Genomic DNA, 26895 nt, shown 5'->3' on the forward strand with positions numbered 1-26895 from the left:
TCCTCTGGTGGTACTTGGAGGAAAATCAGAAATACTGTTCTACTGTGTATGTGATCAGTGTGGAGCCGAGGGATTTTGAGCGGAGTGCGTAGAAAATGAAATAAAATAACAATAAATAAACAAATGAATGAAATACTAAAAATTAGGAAGAGGAGAATGACGAGAGAGCAAATTATCTTATTGGGAATAAATCTGCCTCCTGTGATTATGGTGTTACTTTGAGAGCTCAATATTTTCTCAGGTGGTACTTATTGAGCATAGTCCCGCCATCCCCTCATGTAGACCCTCACCACCTCTGCCTCCCAGTCTTGAATCAAGACCATTTTTTTAAATGTTTTGTTCTGAAAATAAAAAATATTTTATTTTCTATCCATCTGCTCTTCTGTCTTCTCATTTGCAATCTATGCATTACAGTAATTATTGGGAAACCACAACCTCATCACAAAATTCATTTCATTTCACACACCACACATGACCTTCATCAGCATGTCAAGTTAGCACGGTTGTCATAAAAGTATTGATGGCCCAGTTTAGATATTATATAGTTATGGGGCATTTTAAGGACTTTCATGCACGTTGCTGTGCAGCATTCTGTTATATTGCATCACCAGAGAATATAATATTGTTGTTTCACAAAAACACTGAGGCCATTTCTCAACATGCATACTTGCATCTGTACTTGTATGACTGGGTATGACTGGGTATGGAGAAATGGCCTAAGATTCTCTTTTAGGGTCAAAGGTCGCCCTAGTCTGGTCTCAATAGTTTAAAAAACTGAGCTGTGTTGAGCAATGTATTCATTGTCCGACCACAAGGGACTGTCATGAAATTAAACGTCACACAGAGACGCACACACTTCATTATTACTTGGGTGGCTTTTATTTTAACATGACTGCTATATATATGTATATACATATACATATATATATATATGTAGAGAGAGTTTTTTTCACATATAAAACTGAAGCAAAAGAGAAAAGTACCGTCACCATGTCGTGAAATTCATTTAAAATGTCCCTTTTTTTATTCCACTGTATAGAAAAAAAATGGGTGTTTGGTCCCAGTGCAGACACAGAAGTGTGACCGCTGCATACTGATGATGTGAGTTGTTGTGGTTCAGGTCAAACATTAACACCTTCACACGTCAAAAGGCACAGAAAAGGAGGTTCCCTAAAAGGAGAGGTGTCGCAACGTCACTATCGCACTTTGAGCCACCACTAAATGGAAAATGAAGACTTTCACCATAGAAACACAGTTGATTTAAAAAAAGTGGTTCAAAATATTGAATCGGTCCAGATAGAACTTGTTCTGCATGTTTTTCTTACGAGTCGTGTTTTCGGGCAACACCAGATTATCAGCAAAGCAGCCCCTAAAACTAACTCAGAAGTAAAATCCTTCACACTAACAGCAGGCGTCGACACATGACACAAACCTTTAACAACAAACTACATCCAAGACAACGTTCAAAACCAGGAGTCAAGACTCCAGAGATCCTCTTATATTAGTCACAGTATCAGGGACACACAGGAACAGTGGTCATCTATTGTGGGTCAGAGACTAAAAACCAAAAACAAGCAACTGCTAGACTAGAGTAGTAGTGTGCAGTACAGAGACGAGGTGTACACTGTTCAAGTCTATGAGTGTGTGGAAACATTACAATTAAAATAGTTAAGTAAGGAGTGATAGTAAATCATCTGTCATCTGTGCATTGGTTTTGTTTAGTAGAGTGCCAACAAGCCTTTTACAGTAAATTCCACAAATATGTTAAGGCTCTGGTGAAATAAAAGTCTTGTGATTCTTAGTTTGTTTCACACGGTCATAAAAAAACAGTAGAAAAACAAAACAAAAAGATGCCTGTTTAGAGAGAACTACTCTACTCCTACAATAAATATTATTATTATGATGATGTCTCTTTTCAGAATAAATCTGAAAAAAAAAGGTTTAGGCACCACTTTGTGTCAGTGAGACACACACAACATGCATAAAGAAGCAGCATGTGGCGTTGCTTTGGTAGTTCAGGGTCAGAAATGTGTTCATCGTTATTCAGTTAACTGATTACAAACTGTGTACAAAAGAGCAAAACATCTGCATACATGGCACAGTCCCTTTTAAGGCAACTAGTGATTGAAAACCAAAAGATCTGGCCTCAGATGTCCGGTGATATTTCATGTTCATTATTCCGGCTGCACAGCCAATACCTGTGTGTTACACGTAGCATATCAGTTCACCACTATGACACGATTGCATGTGCACAAAAGAAAGATAGGAGACAACTTTTACTCTGAGAAGAGACTCCGTGACTTCAAATTTTTTTTAAAAAAAATGCAGCACTGAATAACATCCTCTGCGGTGTTAAAGCCATAGATATACCAGCCTGACGTTGTGGTCCTCCAGTGTGGGCTGATTCTCGCTGGTCTGCTTCCATGCCGCCACTAAAGGCATAACATGTTGGAAGATTCTGTGACGTCGCGTGTGTCACAGAAGAAGGAGAATCGTCTGATGTGTCTCAATTTAAGCAGCAACATGAAATCCTTATTAGCCGCTATGACATCAATCCGCTTGCAGTCCATAGAATTTAAGGCGAGAAGCTATTGCGGACCTGAGGCTGCCAGGATTTCTTCTTTATACTGATGTGATTGGTTATGAAAGTGAAAGATCAGAACTATTTGTTGGTATGTTAACATTTCCCTTTAGGTCCTTTCAGCAGTTTTTACATCCTGAGTATTTTTTTCTGTCTTCTGGTTCTGATGATCTTCGAGCTCAGAAGCAAATTAAAATGCGAGAGTGACTGAGGATTAAAGGTTTTGTAGAAGTAAGCACTAAGCAAATCAGCAGGCTGAAAAGTCTGATTCAGTTTCCCTTTCATATGGACTTTGACCAGGTCTTGGAGACTAAAGACCATGACGGCCGTTTTTTCAAAAAGGCCAACTGACCTGGACATTGGCTAGAAACTAATGGATCAGTACCACTGACAGTGTTTGTATATTTGACATGGAGACTGGTGACTAGTGAACCACATCGTTAATGTTATGGTCAATATCGTATTTTTCACAGAACTTGCTTGTGAAGGGCAGGCATGTGAGATGCTCCAGCCAGTGCCAGTTAATCGGGTAAATGTAAAACCAAACGATGAGCGATGAGAACAGCCCAATGTAGACCAACAGCGACACAACAATGAGGATACGCTTCCGGTACATGTCGAAAGTCCCAAAGGTGACATAAGGCAGGATCGCGAAGGACAGCAGCAAGCCGCTGAGGAAGCCAAAGATGTGAGCGATGTTGTCGATCCAGGGAAGGAGGCCGCACATGAAGAGGAAGAGGACAATGCCCACCAGCTTGGAGAAGGCTTTCCATGGCTTCTCCAGCATCTGCCATCCTTGTAACAGCTCAACAAACAGACAGGCAAGGAGACCAAACTGAGAGCCTGCAGGACCCACCTGGAGGAGAAGGCAGAAACATAAATGTGGTGAGATTACATCAGGATGTCGAGTTAGCGCGGTTGTCATACATCATTAACATTCAACAATCTCTCGGATTTACAGAGAAGAGTCTGGAAAAAGAGAATATATCCAGTGAGCAACAGTGAAAATGTCTTCTTGATGCCAGAAAAAGGTCAGAGGGGAAATGACATGAGCGTACTGGAAAGGCAACAATACCTCAAATAACCACATATTTTAAGGTTTGTAGAAGACCACACTTCACATACATATGAGGAAGACTTAATACCTTAAGAAGTGGCCAGTGAGTGTACATGTAAGACATTCATCACCTCTAATGTCAACTCAAGATACAATGCGTAGATCCTGCTTACTGGTGACACAGTGCCTGTGGGTCACTCTTACGTTGGTTTGTCTTGCTTTGCAACGTCAGTCCGACTATCACACTAGGAGAGTTGATCCCCGAGTTGTAATTAAGAGTTGCACATTACTGAAGCTTGACCTGATGACTGAATCTTGACCACAGAATAACTTAGACGGACTTACAGTGTCCATCATCAAGAGACCTAGACCTGACCTGAGGCAACTAATGCCATAATGAGTGCACGTTGGGTAATGCGTCACATTGGCCATGGAGTTTGAACGAAGCTTGATAAAGTTGCTGGCTGTGCTTACAGATGAAGACTTAACTGCAGACACTCTTTCCTTTACATCTAGTCATGGGGTGGAACTACAGCAGGAGCCCTGGGTCAGGCAGCAGCGGTGAGTAGATTAGTGACGTCAGGGATGAATTTGGAGTTTTGACCTGAACACAGACAGATGGCTAATCTGTGAAGACACTAAACTCCTGCAAACAGACAAGAGCATGGCACAGCCGTCCACCTACAAGCCCCAGACTCTCACGCTGACACTTTCCTGACGCACTTACTTTCATTCCCTGATGGCTGCAATGACGTGGCAGAGACAGGAAGGACAACGCTGCTAACGTACAGATAGCGATTATAAAATTTTTGGACATTGACGAAATGGAATGATAGTCATATTTACCAAAGCTTTTACTGAAAACTGTAGTGCATTATATTATAAAGAAACAATCTTTAGATTCAAACAATTTTCAGGTGAGTTCTCATAATACTGCACACAGAGCAGATCGGTCAATGTATGGCAAAGTTACAGGCCACTTCCTGTTTCAAAATCCAAAATCTAGATTGCCGTGGCCACACCCTTTTGTATCTGCGAGACCTTTTGATCCCTTTTCATCTTTGTTGTGTCTCGTACAAATTGACACATTTTTTCATGTTGGTATGTTCATCGTGCTCTGATGTGCAAATCACCAAGACGGAACGCCAAATTCAACATGGCTGACTTCCTGTTGAGTTGAGGCCACGGTCCCCATATACTTTTCTGTTCGGCGTGGGCTGTGACATGTTTCCACCAAGTTTCGTGAAATTTGGTACAAATTAGTTTCAGCTTTGTCCTACCGGGTTTCACCTTTGGGGGCACTACTGAACCGTTCTGCACCACTTTTACATATTTACCTTATTTTATAAACTTTTTTACCAGTTCTGATTTGCGTGACAATTTTTCACCAACGTTTAGTACGTTAAAAATGTGATCCAGTGGGGAGAATTTCAATCAAATACAGTATTTTACAACTTATTACACTGCTGCACTTTACCTTCTAAAAGGCAATTTCAAGACACAGCTGTTGTTTGAGTCATTTGTGCTCAGGCCACGGGGTCTCCTTAACTCCACACTTACAGGATAATCCACTTAAACTGCCTCTTTAAGTGGCTTGACTGGCCTGGGTTGTGCATTGCATGCGCTTCCTCTGGTTTGGTTATTCCTGGTGTGTGAAGACCTGTGAGCTGGACAGTGAGATTTCTGGCTCACATGACAAGGTACGTCATTCAGAGAGTCACCACGTGTCATACCACAGAGATGAGAGTGATTGAGGTAGAGGCAAATGAGGAAGATAACAGATGATATAAACATAAATGATGTGCTTAAAAAGCATTATGTTAACATCTGTCAGAAGTGAAATTATATCAATTACAACTGTCCATTACATTGTAAGAAAAAGCAGCTTTTTCCCCTCCTATATTTGGCATTTTTTGGACAGAAATCGTCCAAACCAGAAACCAGAATTCAAACCAGTGGCTCAAAGAAAAGGCACCCATGTGACATGCACTAAAGGCCAATTGATACTTTCTGGTTTGTGTGCTTTAAATTAACGTCGTCCGGCATCTGGGAAGTGGACTTAACTTCCACAATAAAAAGAGTAAACCTGTGGTTACTCCAGACCGTGTTCTTTTCACATGATTTGTACTGTCTTGCAACCAAGACAGAAACAGGGCTTTTTTGCATTACACCACACATCGGAACACTCACTCACACACACAAACTAAACAAAGCATTATCCCTAACCTAACCTTATCATAACAACATTGATGCCTTACCCTTACCTTATCCCAATTAAAATCTTAACCAGTTCCTCAGAAATTAGGTTGTGCCTCATCAGGACCAGGGTTTTGGTCACAGGTCCTGACAAGGTCAGGTATTTGTATTTGTACCAGATGCAAATCTGATGAAAGCAAACTGAGGAACCAATTTCATTATAATGTATTTTATTTGTTTGTGTTTCAACAGTTTGACTTCATAATGCATCTGTTCTTATTTAATTATGTGTCGTACTTTTGTCTAAGTCCATTTGGGCTAAGCTTTGCCTCCGTTGGCCTTCTGATCAATAAATATGTTCTTATTTGTCTCTGTAATACTAAGTAAACATGCAATATGGAGTTACATCATTGAATATTGCCTTGACAAAATAATTATTTATAACAAAAAAACAAAAAACAGATATTTTGATGAGTTTCCCTTTGTATTAATTGAAACCATTGAGTATAGCCTATGTTTGCTGTGCTTAGCTACAGTAAAAGCAGCCTCATTAAGTGTTGTTTCTCTACTTAACACATGAGGTTTTCCCTTAGCCCCTCTATACCTCTCTCAGCACGAGGCTCGTCATGTCTGCTCTAATAATCCCCAGTTGGAGAAACCCCTCCAGTAAGTGAGCAGCGTTAAACTGAGCTAAGCCACACAAAACAGCAGATAAACAAACTGTAGTCACAGTGGGAATATATAAATATTTTGACGTTTTTCCTTCTGTTAACATTATGTTACCTCATCACACTCCTTTGTCATAAGTGGTAAAGGCCATTACTGTCTTGTGGCACCCGCACACTAGATGGAACAGTTAAAAGATCAATCGAATAAATATAATATTTTTACTACAAACCAATACACACTGCGATAGACAACAAACAGCCTAAAAAGTCATGTAAGTCACCTAAAAACACACGATTGCGCTTGTTTTACAAAGCGTGATACAAGTCATGAGTATGTGTAATTAACTCTTACTATGTGCATGTACAACAGCATGACAACTCAGTCGAGGTCCAAAATTAATTCAGAAATACTAATAGATTAGCATCGGTCCATGTTCCACATCTCTTTAACAGCTTCCTCACGCCCTTGACGATTACCCAGCTCACAGATTAGATTACACGTGCGGGTATTCCACAATGTCAAAGTGTGAGAATGTGTGTGACAACTGTGAAAGCTTAAGTAATAAAAATAAATCGGCTTTCCTGGCAGTGCTTACAGAGGTACTGTAACACAACCGTGATGGTGATTAAAACAAGTAAAGATGTTGGGTTTCGTTTACTCAACATCTAATAATTCCTTGAAGATAATACAGAATGTGGGAGTTGAAGCTCATCACTTGTGTTAATTGACTCGTGTACATTCACTTGAGCAGGAAAACACTTCCGCAGGACTCCGTTGTGAAAAAGACAGAAGAAAATATATTTATTCCACAGTTTTGCAGCATGTTCACAACAGGAATATTCAACGTCAACTTCTCCTGAGCAGCAAAGGTACTACAGTCAGAAAACTGTGCGGCTCAACTACACGAAAAACACCACTGTGTGCTCAAAAGACCCACTCTCTTAAAGTGACGGTAACATAAATGATAGTTTTAACCTAAACATGAATGTAATGCAATTCATTTAACTGACTTTCACATATTGATCATTAACTAGATTATTTATTTCCATTCACATGAACTGTGAACAAAATACAGGAACATATATCAGACAAATTGGCTGCCAGACAGTACACACTGAAATAAATAATAATGCTCCACGCGAGGCCTATTCATCTAGCGGATACAGTCTTTTTTATTTGCTAGGGCCCACAAACTCTCTGTAAATGAAGCTGATTTTATGATAAAAATCACTCACTAGCTGCTCTTCATGGGCGAGACAGGTCAGAGACTCTCACGTTACAGGAATCGAACTGTGTAGCGCAATGTCGTTCGCTGAGCTAAAGCGACACGGAGTTCACTAAAATTGTCCGTTCCAGAGCGAATGGACAGAGAAATATTGACTTACTTTACCAGCAAGGTAAAAGGGTGTGTTTAATGTGCAATGACTGCATTTCTGTGCTAAAAGAGTGCATAAACTAAATCACTTCATGCTGATGCTTCATGTTTTCGTTTGTTAGCTGGATTTAATTTCACAGCTGGTGGTTGAGGCTGCCAAAAACCTTTGTTTATACATGGTTAAATTTAGCAGGTGCTTTCCTTTAGAGAGAGTGTATGTGCATATGTGTGTGTGTGCATGCGCAGGAGCTCACCTCAGCTCTGTAGGGCAGGAACAGGGCAGAGGCGAGGTTTCCAGTAATGCCACTGAGGATGTAAATGATGGAGATGCGGACCCAACCTGCCAGTTTCTCCAGGTCCCTCAGTATGGTCATCTGGAACACCACTGACACCGCACAGTGAAAGAGCCTACGCACACGTACACACACGTTTAAAAATTAAAACAGAACATAAATCTATACATTCTCCCTAACAGCTATATGTAAAGTTTTATTTATCAGTGTTATCTGCTTTGAGAGGCTCTATTCTATTCATTTTGGCTCAGCATTTTATTTTATTTTATTACAACACTAGCTCAATGAATAGGCACAACTAAAATTATGTTTTGTGATGATTTTATAATTAATTTATTTAATTTATAATTGCACCTGTACATAGGCCTATTTTAAACAAGTTATTTTAAATATGATTTGTGTACACCTACAGTGGGGTTTTTTGTGTTTTTTTTTTTTTTAATAAAAATTGTTAATACAATACTTTAACATGCAGTAAATTGTAAACAACTCCGATATTGAAAGTTATTCTGGAAAATGGGCAAAAGCACTTACTCACAGCTCTTTTATGGTTAAAATAAGCAAAAAAAAAGTCCAGACAGACATTTTGAGTGCTTGTGCTTTTATTATGCACTGGAGCATTTTAATGTTTAATGTTGTTTTTATGTCTTCTATTTCACTGATTTTTCATTCTGTTCAGCACTTTGGTCAGCCTCGATTGTTTTTAAATGCACTCTATAAATAACATTTGTGTTGAGTAAGCAGTCTGCTAGAATTTCAAGGTAAGAAATTGTTGTATGATACGCATCATTTTTTTATTTCTCCATGGCGCTCCTGATGGCCTGTTTGTTTGCCTATTTCAAAAGCAGAACTGAGGGATTTTCCATGTGCCCCGTATTAACGCTAAGTATTACAGTGCTCATGTGAGTGACCAGCTCACGAGCAATAAGGGGCCTCATTCAGAAATATTTATTCAGGTTTGAATCCTGGAGAATGCTGACACAGCGAAACCTTTGTAATCACAATCATAGTAAATGACTGGAACAGCCCATTGACGCAACATAATGACTTCATTACGGCATATGAAGCAGTGTTATTTAACAGATATAGACAGCTACTACACCAATAGTTGCATCTATACTGTGGACTCGACTCAAACACCCAGTGGCAATAAAACATGGTTTTATTGCACCAGGTCACAAATGCTAAAAAGGAAAATAAAAGATGAAAAATAACGTCATTTAAAACGTGTGTAAACAAATCGACTTATTGTGTACCCAGCATGGAGGAAGAGAGAGAGCCACAGACGGTAGAACTGATCGGGAACATCGGGATTAAGAAAGGGCAGCAACCCGCACACGTCATCCAGACAGTGGACCTGCACAAGAGCAATGAATGAGGTCAGAAATCTATTTACGCACATGTATACAGACACATTTTATACAAAAGCTTAAATCAATTAACCATGATCTGTAAATTATTTGTTTTGTTTATACTGAATATATGTGTGTATTTGTATTGATGTATGTGAAAGCACTTGTAAATTGCTGTTTTTAAAGGTGCTACACAAATAAAGCTCTACTATTACTACAACTGTATTATTTTTAATCCTGTAATCCCAATCTAATTTAGATAACGATCATTTGTGTTTGAAGCACCTTCATGCTGGAATAATTTATCCTGCTATATTTGATCCATTACTTATTTTCATATATTTAAAACTGTGTGTCTTCTTATTTTGAATCAAACTGTAACTGTTTTAATTAATCAATTCACTAATATTTCATTTAATATACAAGGCACAAGACGTGTGTATAGATATTATAGTAGCATATATCTTTATTTATGTATTATGTGTATATATATCTATATATATACATATATACGTAAATACGTGTACGTAAATACACATACATTTACATATATACACAATAAATATATATATATATGTTTATATTAATACATATATCTCAATATATATCTATATATTATTTTAGCTGGCAAAAAGAAACCCTGTTGATTATCATTTACCTAAAGAGTGTGTTTAATAATATAAAGAGATGTCTTATTTGAACATATGTTTTGTAATTGTTGCAATAATGTGTTTTGTATTTTAGGACCCCCTTGAAAAGGACCAGAACACACAGTACCTGTGAACAAAGTGTGGCCTCTTCATGGAAATAACCATGCATGAATTTGCAATAGTCCGGAGTGGTGATCTCACATCTGCAGGAGAACAAATTTAATGTAATTACAGTTTTCTCCAGAGGAATAAGCAATAATATGATCCTTAAGCATGCACACGATACCTGCAGGCTTTAAATCCATTATAGAGCACAGAGCAAATAACAAGTCAGCCCACATGTCTCACCTGCCCTTAGTTCCTATACAGCATGGCCGCCCCTTGATTTTACAGTCCATGTGTCTTAAACCTGTTTGGTTCCCCGTCTTGCGATCTGTGCACACCTGGTAAAGGACAAATAATGAGGAATTCTTTTTTTCCTTTTTGTTTGAAAACAGAAGTCTAGGCTGTTGTAGTGTTCTCTCACCGGCCACTGGGTGATGTCATCTGGCCACGTATGAGGCGGTTGAGAGGCAGGCACCTCACACACTCTGCAAACAACATGCAACACAGGAAGTTGTTGCTTAGATTATATCATTTGTTTCAAGTGTGCTTCAAGTAATGTGCTGCAAATATCCACTTTACCTGGGATCCTGGTGACAGACAGAACCAGAAGACCTGCTGATGTTGAAGTCTACAAGCTCATTGTTCCATTTAATGTATGTGCCCAGTGTCTCCTGAATGCATACAATCATTTTGAGTGTTTTCAAAGCAGTTTTAAGGGAGTCAGGTTTGTGTGGCTGTGCATAGAAGCTTTTAAAAAAAAACACATATGAAGCTATGAGTTAACAAAATTAATTAACCCTTCAGTGACCATCCTGCATACTTCTCATTACTGAATTTGTGATATCTAGAAAATTCAAAAACTAAGGACTGGTGATGTGTCCAGGGCGTGACCTATGTCAGCTGAGATTGGCACAGCACCCCACAAGACCCTTGTATAGAATAAAGCGGTAGGAGACGAATGGAATACCAGAAAGCAGAGAAATATAGCTTTGCGCCCATATACTTGTCATTACTGTAGCCCCTCAGGACGCGGAACGACCGTCCAATCACAGACAAAGATTCACCAGCGTGTCACATGTTTCTGACATCAGCTTCTCAGTACTGTAATTCCTAAACAGTTGAATAACTGCCAGATATCAAAAGTGGAAGTTATCTTAGAAAAGGGAAGCAATGGGTAAGAAGCACTCACCCATTCAAAAATTTTTTGACAATTCTACAGCCATAAAATCAAAATAAATCCATGATGACCATGATGGTCACAAGAGGGTTAATGGTGTTGAGTTAGTATGTAAAGAATGTGTGCTATTAGAGGACTAGATGCAGATTATAACAACTCTATGTGTTTACTTCTCTATAATTGCAATTCAATATTATTCAATAAAATAACTGAAAAGTGCACTATCAAGGACGTACAGAGCAGTCGGATCTGAGGGTCTGCACACATCCGGAGTTGTCGTTCTGAACGCAGCAGCCAGACTCTCTCTCCAAGTTTCTGGCCCTCTGGATCAAACTGACTATCTGCTCATCCTGACGGATGCATGGCGAAAACTTTGCCCCCAGGTGGATCAGGTCCTCCTACAAAAGCAGGAAATCACATTACACATGTGTATTTGTTGTGGATAAATAATCAAGCTTAATTTATTTGGTGCCTACAGTGTATATTCTAATAGCCTTATACAAATTAATTTAAAACCTAACCCACTTATTTTTAGACTTACGTCATTGTACATATCAACACTTTCTCTTTTATATTGTAGGTTAGGTCCCAGTTCACTTTAGAATGCTGATCCTGCTGTTGTATTTACTGTATATACTGTATATTGATACTTTATCTAGTTCCTTCTTAACATATTGTGAGGAAGTCATTTACATAAATTTTCTGTGTTTTAGAGTTTTACACGTGGGCTGATGCAGCTTGATGTTCCAGACACTGCCTTCTTTAAACACCTTCGAAGGCGTTTTGTGGGCCGTCATGAAAGAAACTTGTTTCCTTTCTGAGGAGCTTGAATTAAGGATCTTGTTGGTATGGCCTGTATACTTGCGCACTTTACTTTTATTATCTCTCTCTTTTTTTACTCTCCTTTAACAACTTCCTTTTATATTAGTTTTACATCTGAAATTGTTTTGTCTCTGTAACTATTTGTAATATTTGTGCCGCTATCTTGACCAGGACTCCCTGGAAGGCTAGCTCTTGTATCACAGTGGGACCTTCCTTGCTTAAGAAAGGATAAATAAATAAAAATAGAATAAAAAATAGAGAAAACTCTGAGTTGAAAGAACTTGAAACTTTGCAGAAGACAAAAACTATGTTTGCTTTTCTTAGGAAGAAACCACGGACATGAGATTCACACATAAAGAGGGAGGAGTTGCAACACAGCTAGGGCAACATTATAAGACGATTTAACAGGAAATGCTGTATGTGCTAAAGTGAGAGAAGTCACAAGCAGATGAGGGTGTGACACCACTCCACAAACACAGTAAAAAAACACTGATGTACATTGTGAAACCATAGAAATATTAGTGTTAACTTAATTTAGTTTTCCGTGTGTGTTTTGCACTGGAAGTAAAGTAATACGTCGTGTTATACCACAATTAAACTGAAATAAGCAGGAGACTCACAGATCTAGGACCAATCCAGAAGTTCTCTTGTTGAATAAACTTGACACTTTCATAAATGCCTTTGTTCTTCAACACCTACAGAGGGTGACAGAATAATTAGATGAAAATGATGAATATATATATTTTTAAATTACGAGATTATGACATTCAAAAAGTAATAACACAGATACAATTATTTATAAAAAAGACTATAGCCAGTATATTATAATACAGAGATTTTAATCAGAGCAGACACACATAGTTCTGACCTTAACTCACCAGTTCAGTGGTTGAGTGCTGTGCAAACCCCACAGGGGCAAAACCATAAGTACAGCAGGCCAGCAGGGTGATTACGATATGGACAAATGTGATCCAGTAGGTGAAGTACGGCCTAAAAAAACAAGAACAAACAAAATAAATCGACTGCAAATCAAGTAAAACTGGTAAAAATCCTTTTCAGTCATGGTGTCAAATATAAAAACTGTTTTGATAAAGATTGCCATCTACTCCTTCCAAACCTGTGGCTGTGAAAGTCCTCCAGCTGCTTTTGGACATTGCTGCTCAGGCTGCGTCGGTAGTGCCGGTTCAACCACTTCCCCACAACACCCATTCCATACTGACGCTTATGTTTGTCGAACGCAAAGTGCTTTACTTGGGAGGCGATGCGACGTCCCCGGCGAGGGTGGTAGCCTTTTTCAGGCACTGCTGTTGGTGTCCTGGGCGTCCGAGATATGTCCTTACTGGAGTAAAGAGAAAGAGGGGTGGGTGGAGTGAGAAAAGAGTGATGGACAGTTGTTAGACAGGTATTGGTGTGAAAAATAATGAAAGACTAGGCTGTCTTCTGCACAACAGTTTTATGGTTAAGGTCATGGAACTCGGCAATAAACTGAGGTTCTAACCCAGAAAACAGTGAATATTGAAAGAGATGCACATTTTGGAGATGCTTTAAGTTTGTGTATTTATATGTATATATTTGTGTCTTTATGCCAATAACCATGTTTTAAACAGTAGCATTCAATAAGGAGGATGCAAGGTTTAAAAATGTCTAATCTTACGTTGAATAATCAACTTGATTCTGTCTCTGAATAGCGTCGATTTACTCACAGGCTTGGGAACTTTTGGTCAGGCTGCTCGCAGGGAGCCAAAGATGCTGAAATGGGTGGAGATTCAAAGACATCGTCGGCCATTGAATACAGCTCATCATGGGCATCGACCTAAGCAACAGAGGAAATGCAAGTCACAGAGTAAGAGGACGTACGGAGGAAACAACGTACAATTAAGACCGAGCAGTAAAGATGAGAACAGAGAAAAACGAAGAAAAAAAAATTATGAAAGTGAAAGAAAATGATGGCAATGAGAAGCTGAAAGGCCCAGTGTGGGAAACGAAAAAGCAACCTTCTTGCTGTGAGGCAACAGTGCTAGCCACTGTGTCACCCACTTTTTAAAAAGTTGTAATAAAGAATGTTTTTGACTATTTTTACTGCCATTTTTGAAGATGTTAACCAGCCATTTCTAAGAGATGCTTGATAAACGGACCATAACTTTATTCTATTTCATGTGTATGATATTATTAAGTAAATCACAAAACTAAATTGCCCACCACCAATCTGTGGGTCCTGACCCTGTCTCCAGGAAAGACTGTACCAAAGTATCATCAGACGAAATCATGGCAGAAATCACTCCAATCCCAAGACACAACATACAAACATGTACTGTAAGTCTCTTTGGCAGTTGACTTATAGCGAACTCAAAAAGCTAAACTAAAGAAACTAACAAGCAAATAAAGATATAGCTGACACTGCAGCTCAACTGTTTACAGCTGTAAAAGAAAACAAAGACAGAAAGCGAGAATGGAGGCTGAAAAGGGAAGCAGTGAACTTTTTTTCTGTAAAGATTTGAGGAGTGTGATGGTTAAAATAGGTGAAGAAAGTTAAGAAAACCTGACTGAAGATTAAGAAAGCTGCTGCTGACCTTGCTAAAAAAGAGTGACTGGGACGTGTCTGCAGAGTCCACAGTGTCCTCGTCCATCCAGCTGGGCCTGGCAAAACTCCTCCTGGGGAAACTGCGGCCTGTCAGAGATCCGGCCAAACCACTGCGACCCTGGACACAGACACACGGAGACTGTCACTTCACATACATTATGCTTTTTAGATTAGTTCTCCTTCACTCATGAATAAGGGAACACAGGTAACAATATGCATTGTTTGGCTTTCGCTATACCTTTTACTCAAAGATGACTAGACTTTCAACAACAACACTGGAAACTCCCTACTTTTAAATATCATATTCTGTTATAGGTCACCATTAGATTTGCTGTTTTTGCAACGCTATAATAACCATAAAGTACAATTATTTCTCAATCACCTTATCAGAACACAACCAGAAAATATAGGAAACACAGTTTTAAAATACTTGTTTTCTTTCTACAATTTTAAGAGTCGAGTATTTAGTGTGACCCACCCGTACACTTGAACAACAGCACGACTGTTAAACCTGGAGTGGAACGGTAATTAATGTTATTGGTAAAACCTGTTTGTCCTACAATTTCATGTGGGGAAAAAAACTCTCTGCTGTGAAAAAGGTCATTCATGCCAGGTTTATGCAAGACATGCTTGAGCATTACACACACATGTTGTAGCTTTTTATATCAGACCAACTTTCATCATCATCATCATTCCAATGCAGATGTCAGTGATCACTGAATTTGGCAGTATTATAGTCACTACATCCCTTTTTATCTGAACTCTAGCTTGGGGTGGAAGTCCAGACTCGAACCTTAAAAACCTGTTTGAGTTCAAAATAAACAGCATAGAAGCACATCAGACCAAATGTAGGAATTTCAAATATTTTTTAAGGAATAGCATGTCATGTTATATTTCTTCTAACTTGATTTTTTGGATGTGTCATACTGCAGTGTCCTTGGGTTGTTTCTAAAGTGATTGAACTGTAAACTAGCAGCAATACATAAAGGTCTGAATACTCCTCAGATTGTATTCTATTACTATTAAGGTAATAAAATGTTTCTTTATCTTCATAACACAAAGGAATTTGAATTTAATATGGTATGCAAATGTATAAATACCTCTCACATAAGTATAGGTGCACTGTGATAAAGATTTTTGAAATTTGGTCCCCATCCTAAACTTAAAACAGAACATACTTCAATCGACATGCGTTATTTTTTACAGAATAACACAGAATTAATGGCTGAGAAAAGGTCCACTATAACCCAAGATAATTTCCTTAAGAATTCTCTGAACTTTCCCATCTGTAAACACACACAAACAAACACAGGCGTTCTGGTAACCATACACACCCTCAGCAGGTTGGATGCAGCTCGGATGCTCATCCGGGCGACAGACTCCCTCTTGCGTCTGGGGAAGCGGCTATAACCGGAGCGCTGGCTGGTGAAGGAGCTGAGTGAGGTGACCCCCGGAGTGATGGGAGCCCCCTGAGGAGTGGCGTGGGGTGTCCTAGGAGAGCGACTGTCCACCTCATCAGGACAACGGAAGGCTCTTCCTCGGGCCAGGGGATCCCTAATCTGCCAAACACAGAGAGAGAAACGTTTGCGCTGCGTTCTGACTTTAACGGGAACTTGTCCTGTACATTCATGGTCACGAGTGGAGGGGAGCAAAAGTCAGTCACACACGGATGAGTTTACAGTAATGACACAATTTGCTTTGTGTCAGTGTGTCCAGATTACAAGAGCAACACTGAATAATAAAAAAAAAGTAATACTGGACGCATGAGTGAGGACTTTGAGAAGTCCCATGAGTCATCTGGGACACAGATGGCCATTGTCTGTCACCATAGAGCACTCGGACACATTTCTAATTCCTCTCAGTCCAATCTTCACTTTTCTTTTTGCGCCTTCAACACGGGCAGGAAAATTAATGTGTGGGTAATTTTGTTATATTCATGCAAACATTTTTAACCTCAACTATACTGTGAATTATTGCGTGGGTTCAAATGAGTGATTGTTGTGTATATTTTTATCTGTTGTGTATATTTTTATATGTTGTGTATATTTTTATATTTATATGTTTACATTTTAGTAATTTTAGTATTAGGAAATGTCTGTCCATCTGTTGTGCCTGTGCACTTTAACTGTTTTCACCGTGGGCGAATGAGAAACGTCCTCTCCATTCTTTGTATGTCTGGTACATGTGAAGAATTGACAATAAAGCTGACTTTGACTTTGACTTTGTAACCGTGTGCTTCAGTACCTTTGGCATCTTGTGTGTGGCTGGTGAGTCCAGGCCCTGGTCGAAGCTGGTGGCTGTGTCCGGCTCTCTATACTGGGCCTTCAGTTTGCCATAGCGTTGGCTGCAGTGACGCAGGCTTTTCCTGTGCCATACCTGCTGCTTGGTCTCAGAGTCTTCCCCGACACCAAACCACTGCGCTGTGTTCCTGGAGGGATGGAAATAAGACGGTGACAGTGACAATACAATTTATCTGAACAGCAATTTTTCTAATTACATCTTCCTTTTCGTTTGGCTTCTCTCTTTAGGGAGTCGCCACAGCGATCATCGGCCTCCATCTTGTCTCCTTTCCTTTGTGTCCTAATAATATCTTCATGTGACAGATTATTTTATGTTAAAGAGCAATGAGCTGTACACAGTGATGGTGAACTGCAGTTCTGCTGCATGATATCAGACAACATGTCCACAAACACTTCAATAACATCTGTTCGTGTGCACATAAGCACATGAAGCCACATATAGTAAACAACGAAACAAAATCAATTGAGAACCTTTTACAGTAGCGAATAGAAACTATTTACTGACATCTGGCATATTATTTACTGGGGTTTTTTACTCCATGCTCAATCATGACACTGATGAATGACTTTGTTAAAAGAATTCAAAAGAGGAATTGGTGAATGAACTAAAATATCTGACTCGTTAAGTTGAATGAGCAACAGGGAACTGCAGCAGCACTTCAAAAAATCAAACTCAGCATTTTTTTATGTAGTCCTGTGACTAAAATGTATCTCACTTTAACTCGCTAACAGCAAACTTTCCATTTTACCTGCGGATACTCTGAGACAACGATGTTTGTCGTCCAAGCTTCGATCTTCTGTCTCTGGATAAGAACCCTTGCTCTCCGGCTCCACTCGTGCTCTCCGACATCGAAGCAGTTGCTTGACCACTGTCACTTTTTTTCAGGGATGGCCGCAGTGGCTGACCAGAAGAAAGGAGAAATAATTTTTCAGTTCTTACTATAAAACACATTCTAACAGTGCCTACACAGCAGTGTTAAACAATTGTAGTTACAATTACAATTACAATAATCTAAATTAAGTAGCAGCGACAGAGGCAATAAATTATGGGTTGCTTGGAGACAAGGATAATTATTCTATATATGACTACAGTGCTTCCCTAATTAATGGCTGTAAACTCTACTCTGGATCAGTAACACAAGACTTAATTCTTTAATTAAGTTATAAGGATACACAGTATTCGCTCTAAAGATGCACCCAGAGAATGAGCCTTTTATTAACCTTACTCTTTGGTGAATTAGGTTTAACAGGAAATTAAAGGAATTTTTTCCTTGAGCTGTGTTTCCACAAAAGAGGTGGAGAGAGCAGTTTAGCTCTCTGAGGTTTGGAACAGTGAACCCTCATCTGGCTCGTGTTTCCATTATATGCTGTGTTCTGGTCAAATGGTAATTGCTGTGTCATGTGTCATAAAACATACACAGTGGTGGTGGCTCGTCAATGACTTCAACCAAGAAGATGAAGGCAACACAGTAAATGTTACTGCTCGCTGGCGTTTCTTGTTAAAAAGAAACACAAACAGACTTAAATTTTCTCTGCTTAAAAATGTCATGTTTTGTGCTTTATTCCAAATTTTACTCCCAAAATGTAAGAGTGTGAATCGGTTACTGTGGTACCCTTCATAACTATTGACAATCGAAACTTAAAAAATGACATAATGTAACTTAAACAAATTGTACCACTTAGTAGAAAAGAGGCTTTAGTAAAGTAAAAACCAGAATGAGTGGGACGAGTTTGGGCCCTTTTTTCGGTTTTACAGGCTGCTATCCGTTTCTGTATTCCTCTACTCTTTTCACACATTCGCATTTCACTACATTTGCATGTTTATTACACTCGCTGCTCCTTAGGAAGAGTTTAACTGCGGCAACGGCTCAATTAAACTCTTGACTTCCTACTGCTTGGTGTGGCAGAAATGCGATCATTTGTGCTCTGAGCATGGGGCCACAGGGGCAAAAGCATGGCCTTGTGCCCATTAACTTCAAGACAGCTGTCTTGAAGTTAAGCAAGAACATCCTGCACAAGCACATGGTAAATTCAGAGGAACAGAGAATACCAAACTTGAACTTTAATTTGAAAAAATTAAGTAGTGCCCAAAGTATTTCCCCACTCATCAACCCACATAAACTAACTACATTAACTTTTATGACAATGTTAGACAATGTCAAAAGCTTTAAGTCAGTTTTCAATTAAGCGCAGGTAATCACTGTTAAGCATTTTAATCTGAACTCAATATTCTGATTGTTTTATACAAGCATTAAGTTGGTCTTGAACCTCATTTTGAGCCACATATTACACAAACTGATTTGGCTTTATTAATTTAGACCACTGCTGAAAAGATTATTATTATTGTTCATATTTGTTATGATTTCATTTCGGTAGTTTTGTTGGCACTGCCGGACATGGCTAGGCCAAAATGATCAGCGTACCTGTTTTGCAGGGTCATGGGACATGGTCACTTCAGGAGGGGGAATGGCGATTACTAGGCTGGGTGGCTTCTTACTCTTAAGACGGCTATCTGTTGGACCTCGGTTTGGGGGAGGCTCCTTCTCCTGTGATGCCATCCTGTCAGACTGCTGAAAATTAGACAATCGTAAACATCCTGGTACATTCATGCCACCATAATCATTGTGATAACAATACTGTATAATGTGATACTGAAGTAGGTACTGCTTGTACATTGTACATTTTGAAGTAAAACATTTCAGCTTAGGACTACAATACATGTTCTTTATTCATCAGTGTAAATAATCTAATGTAAAGTAGTTGCACCACTTAGGCAAGTAAAAGGAGATGTGTCAAGCATCGTGTGGGGAATTTTGCAGAGACAAACAAAAAAGGAAACCATCCACTCATACATCCAAACAAACAGTCTCTTCAGCAGGGGCTGGCCCTCCTCCAGTTTAATCTCCTGAAAACAATAGATAGATAGATAAATAAATAAATAAATAAATAAATAATCGCCAGCTTTACTTGCTGTTTGATTAATTGGGCAATTTCCTAAGTGAGCCTTAAAATAGAAGTGGAATAGGAACAGTTCACTGATTGGAGAATGTTGTGGGAAAAATGTGTCTTAAGATGTCTGATGAGGAAATAAAGCTGGAGTATTGAATGGACTGTTGAAGCGTTGTTTATTTCTTTGCAAAGGGATAGCCGAGATGGACAACACCTCAGAGGCAAGTCAAGATGGCTCTGAGGCACAAAGTAAGATACATAGATGTATAGCAGGTTCTCACGTCATGAACTTATCTGTGTAGCGCACAAAAGGCGCCTGTGAAAGGAGAAAAGAGAAATATGGCCTTGGGTGCCAGGAACAGAAAGATTAGCAAATCAGTTCTGTGTGGGCATTACCCAGTGTGGTGTGAATGTTTAGAATAAAAGTGTTTTGAACTAAACTATGCAGGTATTAGGTTAAAGGTGAAGAATTCTAAGGAATAAGTGTGATTTTCAAAGCAAACCTGTCTGCCGACTACTAACTCAACAAAAAATGTATTACACTGCTGTCATCAACACAATCTTCCTAATAAAGTGAGTGAAATGGTAACATTGACACAGATATGGTTATTTCAAAATAAAAGTCTATTTAATTTCAAAGTGTCATGTAAGAGACCAGGAGTGATTAATAATTACTACTTCATCTTTAATTTTGCCTTTTAAATGAAGGAAATTCAGAGAGTGACAAAATAATCAGATGGACACGCAGACTCAACTACTGAATTACAACACGTCTCACTTGTTAACAGATTTTAATGAATTCTCTTCCTTCTGGGTTAAAAAAAGTAAAATCAACCAATGGAGAAGAACCTAACCCTACCACAAATATCACAGTAAAACTTGTGAATTAGAAATATTAAAATGTCAAACATAGTCCTACTTTTTGTTGAATTGCCCACACACTGTGGCTGCGTGATTCTCTTGCTGATTTTCCCTCATGATTTTTTTCCTTCAACATTTATTGCACTAATTTAGCTCATACACCACTATCATCTCATTGTATTTACTTTTTTCAGTGCCAGTTACCGCGTGACACCGCGTTGTCATTTATTGAAGGTGAAAATAGGACCGCATTTTAGGAAATGCAGCTGGCATTTCATAAAATGAGTTGTTGTTATTTTGAAGTGAGATCACATGAATCAAGACTGTAGAGAGATGTTAAAATATCTTGGCATTAGCTGCCCAAAGAAATCTCTAATTCTATTAGTTAGGGATGGGAATCGGTATCACAAAATCACAGGATCAGATATCGGACAGATACAAAAGTAAAATCCGATATAATCCAAAAATCCTATATATCACATCTAAATGTAAATAAAAATCTTTACGTAGTGAATTTTATCTTAACAGTTCATAAATGGTCTCATCGGATTAATATTAGTATTTCTTAAATACTCTAGTATAGCATCATGTAGTTCCACCCAATCAAAATGAGCAGACTTCTAAATAATGATTGGGACCAGCCAACCAAATTCACAAATCGATTCTAAACACCTAATGTAAAGACCTGAAACGCTAATGAAAAAGCAACTGATAGCTGTTAAGTTGTTAGAGGGAAAGCAGATCAATCAGCGTTTCCCTCCGATCATCATGCATCCTCTGCTAGAACTGAAAACAGCCCAGCACTTCTTCTTCTTGTCTGCATGTAATAATCTAGTAGTTGAAGCCATTCATTGGCTTGTTTTAAACACACAGTACACCCACCATACTCAAAACTGGTTGGATAAGTCCAGAAAGGATCACTCTCTTATAGTCAGTGTTTACAAAGAACACTATGTCAATACTGTACATTCTGGAACACACAAATTAAACATTAATAACTCTTAACATGTCTCATTGCCTGTTCAGGGACAGAAAATACTGTAACTTACTCATGTGCCTTCAGGTCTTTACCAATCGCAACAACCAGCCGGTCTATTCCTGGAGTTCAGAATCCCTCATAGCATTAAAGTATTTCCAGAAAATTCACAGGCACTGTAGACATATAACCTATAATGTCACAAGCCTTGGCCAACACATCCATTATGCCATTATAGTCTTGAAAGCCTTGAAGATGTTCTGGAGTTGTGGTTTAAAAACAAAATCAATGTGGGACCCTGGGTGTCTGCAGCAGGAATGGCAGCAGCAGAGAAATCTGACACCATCTCAGTCAATAGCCTAGTTTCTACTACAGAGCCAAGGCACGCTTAGGCAGGTCTCTACACACAGAGTGTGCCACTGCATTTCTGCAACACTTCCATAGTAATGAGAAGGGAACTTTTACTTCTGCTAACCAACTTTTCAATTAAGTGTGATAAATATTTCAGGTTTGGCCAGAAAGCCTGATTCACTCCTCTTGAGACAAACAGGAGGCGACTGTGGTACAGTAGTGTAGTCAGTGGGTATGGGCTGGAGCTCCTCACCCACTTAGATAATGAAGTAGCTTGGAGTTCAGCTAATGGACTGAGAGCTGAAGTGCTGCTGACCACAGTGAGTTAATGCAGACAGACAGTTGCTAGGACCCACAAAAGAAAATTAATGGGGACAGGCTGAGCGTGTATTCTCCAGAGGGAAGACAATAAGAGCGATACACAACGACAAGCTTTTGTGAGACTCTAACAAGGGCCATGTCAAAATACTGCAGCTCAGCTTTTAATTTAAACATAATATAAGATAGGGATGGGAATCAGTATCGGTCAGTACCGTTCCAATACTAGTCAAAATCACTTGACTAGATATCGGACACATAAAAATGTAAAATCTGCATTTGTCACCATGCACAGACTGTATAAATGTAAATAAAAAAAAAATCAGAAAAGGCATTTTAGCTGACTCATGATTGAGATTCTCAGAGAACAATATTTCACACAGTCGGAAAATTATGTCTTGGAAAGTAAAATGAGTGTATCAAACTAATATCGGTATCTATGGAATGGTCCCATCCCATTTAATAACTTAAAACTAAAAACTAAACTAAAATTCAACTTTGTAATTAAGCTTGCAATAACCCCAGTGCGGACCCCTGCAGAGGCTGCACGTTAGGGCTGTCACTTTAAATTTAAAAATAAAATGCAATTGTACCAAAATAACCAGCCCCAACCGTTCCATTTTTCAACATCCTTCCCTTGGGGTACCAAAGTAAAATGGTGCGGTACAGTCAGGGTGGAGCTAGTCCGGCTCCACCAGCCACAAACTGAGCAGGAAAAAAGAAGAGCTGCTGGATGTTGCCCAGTGTACAAAGAATACATAATCGATGTGGTTGAAGCTGAAAAATAATTAGGCAAGTTTATTCTGAGAGAATGTTGACATTTTAAAAATGAGATTAGTTATTTTCATTAAAACCATGACTACAATTTTCTGTCAGAGGAACTCATTAGTATGCCGGCCAGCAGCAGCAGCAGCAGCAGCACCATAAGGGACGTTTGCTGAATAAACATGGACCGTTCCTAATCATTAACCATCTGCGCAATCACTCCCATTGTACTAACTGCATGCAGTAAAACTTTATGTTCAATTTCATTTATAAACACAACAAAAAAGGGCTTTGGAAATAAATTAATGACAAGAAATGAAAAATAAAAGTAAAAATCAAAGTAAAGTGTAGGTCAAGCTTGCATGAAAGCGGAAAAAAGGAACCGAAAAAAACAAATAAATCCTTGGTAGAGAGATTTCATTGATTATCAAACCTCTGACGAGAGGGTCACTACTTTGACTCACTGGTAGCTAAGTCGCATGTCACGACAAGGAAGACGCCTGTCCTCAATGACATCATCCATAACTAATGTGATCACATGACGTGGAACAAGTGCTTCTGAATATCTGAGCTTCTCTGTGGTCCAAGAATTCAGTGATAGATCTTAACAGGTCCTTACTTGACAACAACCAGCTGTGTGTGTGTGTTTGTGTCTATGCCTCTATGTATGTATGTATGTTGTTAGTTGGCCACATCCATCCCCTTTGTGCTTGGGGATACCATGTGTCACCATGGTTCAGTTTCTTCTCTCTGTGGAGAAGCCTGCCCTCTGAATGTGTCAGTATGTGTGTGTGTGTGTGTGTATGAATTCCCCCTAGAAAAGCAGTGTTGTCACCCTTCAAAACCTGACAGGGCTGGTCAGTACACATTCACTAAGAGCTGTATGTTTTGACATACAGTACATGTTGGATGAGGCTTTTCTGTGTGGAGTTTTACGTGTTCTCTGTGAGTTTGTGGGCATTTTCGTAACATACTCTGGCTTCCTTCCTTCCGCAGTCCAAAATTTGTAGTTTAATTTGTTGTGTAAGCCAATAATATGGGAAAGACTTACCACTTCTTCGTAAATCTGTTGAGTTTTTATTATTATCATCATCATCATCATTATCATCATTATTATTATTATTATTATTATTGTTATTAGACATTTAAAGGTCATAATAGTCGTACACCAGGCAGTAGTCATTTCACCATGTCACACTCCGGCCTGCATGTGTGTTGGGCTGACACTTGACCACCAGACATTATTACACAACATCCTTCCTTTTGTCAGTGATTCAAGGCTTTACTTCTTTACTTATTCACAGATTCTTCAGCCACATCAGCCATGAACAGTTCGTCTCAACCTTAAAGACACACTTTACTGCGTCATTTAGAAAATAAAGTAGTGACCTTTCTTTATATTCACAAGCACACATTTTCTGAATCACTTCATCATCACTCTCTTTGTTAATATTTGTAATGACCTGACTTGACCAGTATGTGTTTTTGAGCCCACAAACTCACAGAGAACACGCAAAACTCCTCACAGAAAAGTCCTCATCCAACTGGGTTTCCAAACCAGAATCACAATGTCAAACTATTCACATTGACTGCAGATCATAGTTAATCTCTATCACTACCACAGAGGAGAAAACTGTTTCAGATCATGAGACTTCGAGTGTATGTATATATATATATATATATAATATATATATATATACACACATATATATATATAATATATATATATATATACACACATATATATATATATATATATATATATACATACATATATATATATATATATATAGCACAATAAATGATAGCTATGAAAGTAAACACTTATTTAACACTGAACACTGAGTCATTTTCACATCAACGTTTTGTCATATTTATGTGCAGGAGAAATAGAAGGTTTTTTTTCCAGTCCATGTTGCTGATGAAATCATTCTGGACATTTATGAGGCTAAATGAGGAACTGACCTTCAGAGAAATGCTTCATCACCTCTTCTTATTAATATCCACCAGGTTTGAGGTACACCGTCCTTTGAAGCTCCTGATCTGGAACATGAGGCAAAAAACATGTGCAACTGTTACCATAAGTATTTATGTAATCCTAGGTAGCAAGGACTTTTTTTTTATTTTCTGGACATATCTGCAAAGGCACAGTCATATTAGCTGTAGAATTTGTACTTGTATTACGATCAAACTAAAATACTGCTAGTGATTATTCTTGTTAATAATGTATTCATCTCAACAAATAGAGCCGTTATAACATCCTGCAGATAAACTTCACACGTGTGCTTTCAAAGTGTGGACAACATGTCTGCTTTGGTCTGTCGTCGTTGCTGTTATGTGTGTAGGGTGAAAACTGATCATGACTAAGCAGGCTATTGTTACTCCAGCAGGCGCTTAACAGTTAAATGCTACTAAAGATGTAGGCGAGTGTGAGTTTCATTGGTGTTTGTGTGTTTGTGTGCTGCCTCAGAGCAACGACTGAAGCTGCCCACTCATTCTTCACTTACAACCACAATTCCTCCTCTGATCATGAACGAAATAAAACAAAAAATACACTGTTCTACACATTTTCCAAAACTCTTATTTCATTTCAAAGCCATCAGACGGCGAGAACTTGAGTTTACTCTTGGGGTTTTTAGTTTTAGAAGGCACCTCTTCAACCTAATAACTTCAGTAAAACCCAACACCGTTTTCCACCAGTGAGCATGTCCAAACCTGCAATAAAGTGAAATACGATTACAAATACCTCAGCAACAGACCAATCCAAGAGTAACCTCACAATCAGCTTCACACAGTGTGTGTGGTGTCTCTGTCACTTGTGCAACATGTGCAGAAACACATGTCACTAAAAGCAGCCAACCCCTTAAGAGGTTTGGTTAAGATAAATTCTTGGCAACGGGTCCAGCATGACTGTTAAAACCAAGACAGAGAGATGAGATGTCACAAATTAACAAGGGTACCAGACAGAAATGGAGTTAAAATACAAGTGGAAAAAAAAAAGTATACACAGAAATTATTATATAGTTTGTCTCTCTAGATTTTAAAACATTACCAAGTGGGGTACAATGGTTAATGGATTATTACATTGGCAGTTTTATAGATATATTTATATAGTTTATTGACTTTGTTTTGTATGTTTTATAGGTTCAACATTCAGTTTTTATTGTTTTATACCACTTTTAATTTACTTTGTTTCATATTATGTCTGAATGTTTTATTTGCCAAAGAAATCATTAAAACTGAATCATTTTTGGTTTACTGACAAAACAAGTCATTTAGGAACATCAAAATGCTTTTTTTGAAAAAATGTTTGACACTTTGTGAACCAAACAACTAATCGATTATGAAAATAATTGTTACTTGCAAGTTTCCAGACTCCTCGCGTTTCTGAGATAATAAATCATGCACTGTCAAACAAGGATTGGAATGGGAGTGCAAGGGCAAAAAAATCCAACAGGCTTTCCAGCAACTCGCTGCTCCGGTTACTGTGGGAATGTTATTATGAAAGAAAATAGGC

General features: G+C 38.6%; 1 protein-coding gene across 3 annotated transcripts in view; it reads right to left on the reverse strand.

The window, feature by feature from the left end:
* Positions 1–2319: 2319 nt before the first annotated feature.
* LOC122770987 (inactive rhomboid protein 2-like) overlaps positions 2320–26895 on the reverse strand; it is a 29066-nt gene continuing 4490 nt past the window's right edge. Inside the window, exons 1-19 of one of the 3 annotated variants that reach the window (XM_044028232.1) lie at positions 26125–26183; positions 25344–25421; positions 19582–19728; positions 17908–18059; positions 17103–17286; positions 16193–16417; positions 14848–14976; positions 13981–14090; positions 13395–13616; positions 13156–13267; positions 12898–12972; positions 11692–11853; positions 10858–10949; positions 10700–10763; positions 10522–10616; positions 10301–10376; positions 9428–9528; positions 8133–8286; positions 2320–3437 (exon numbers count right to left, since the gene is read on the reverse strand). In XM_044028232.1, the coding sequence (XP_043884167.1) occupies positions 3006–3437; positions 8133–8286; positions 9428–9528; positions 10301–10376; positions 10522–10616; positions 10700–10763; positions 10858–10949; positions 11692–11853; positions 12898–12972; positions 13156–13267; positions 13395–13616; positions 13981–14090; positions 14848–14976; positions 16193–16417; positions 17103–17286; positions 17908–18059; positions 19582–19716 (2520 nt within the window). In that variant the 5' untranslated portion in view covers positions 19717–19728; positions 25344–25421; positions 26125–26183 and the 3' untranslated portion in view covers positions 2320–3005. Of the gene's footprint in view, positions 3438–8132; positions 8287–9427; positions 9529–10300; positions 10377–10521; positions 10617–10699; positions 10764–10857; positions 10950–11691; positions 11854–12897; positions 12973–13155; positions 13268–13394; positions 13617–13980; positions 14091–14847; positions 14977–16192; positions 16418–17102; positions 17287–17907; positions 18060–19581; positions 19729–25343; positions 25422–26124; positions 26184–26895 lie in introns of those variants that run through there. The other 2 variants (XM_044028233.1, XM_044028231.1) reach the window with 2 other exon arrangements.

This window comes from Solea senegalensis, linkage group LG6 (genome assembly GCF_019176455.1).
Source record: "Solea senegalensis isolate Sse05_10M linkage group LG6, IFAPA_SoseM_1, whole genome shotgun sequence".
Lineage (NCBI taxonomy): Eukaryota > Metazoa > Chordata > Actinopteri > Pleuronectiformes > Soleidae > Solea > Solea senegalensis.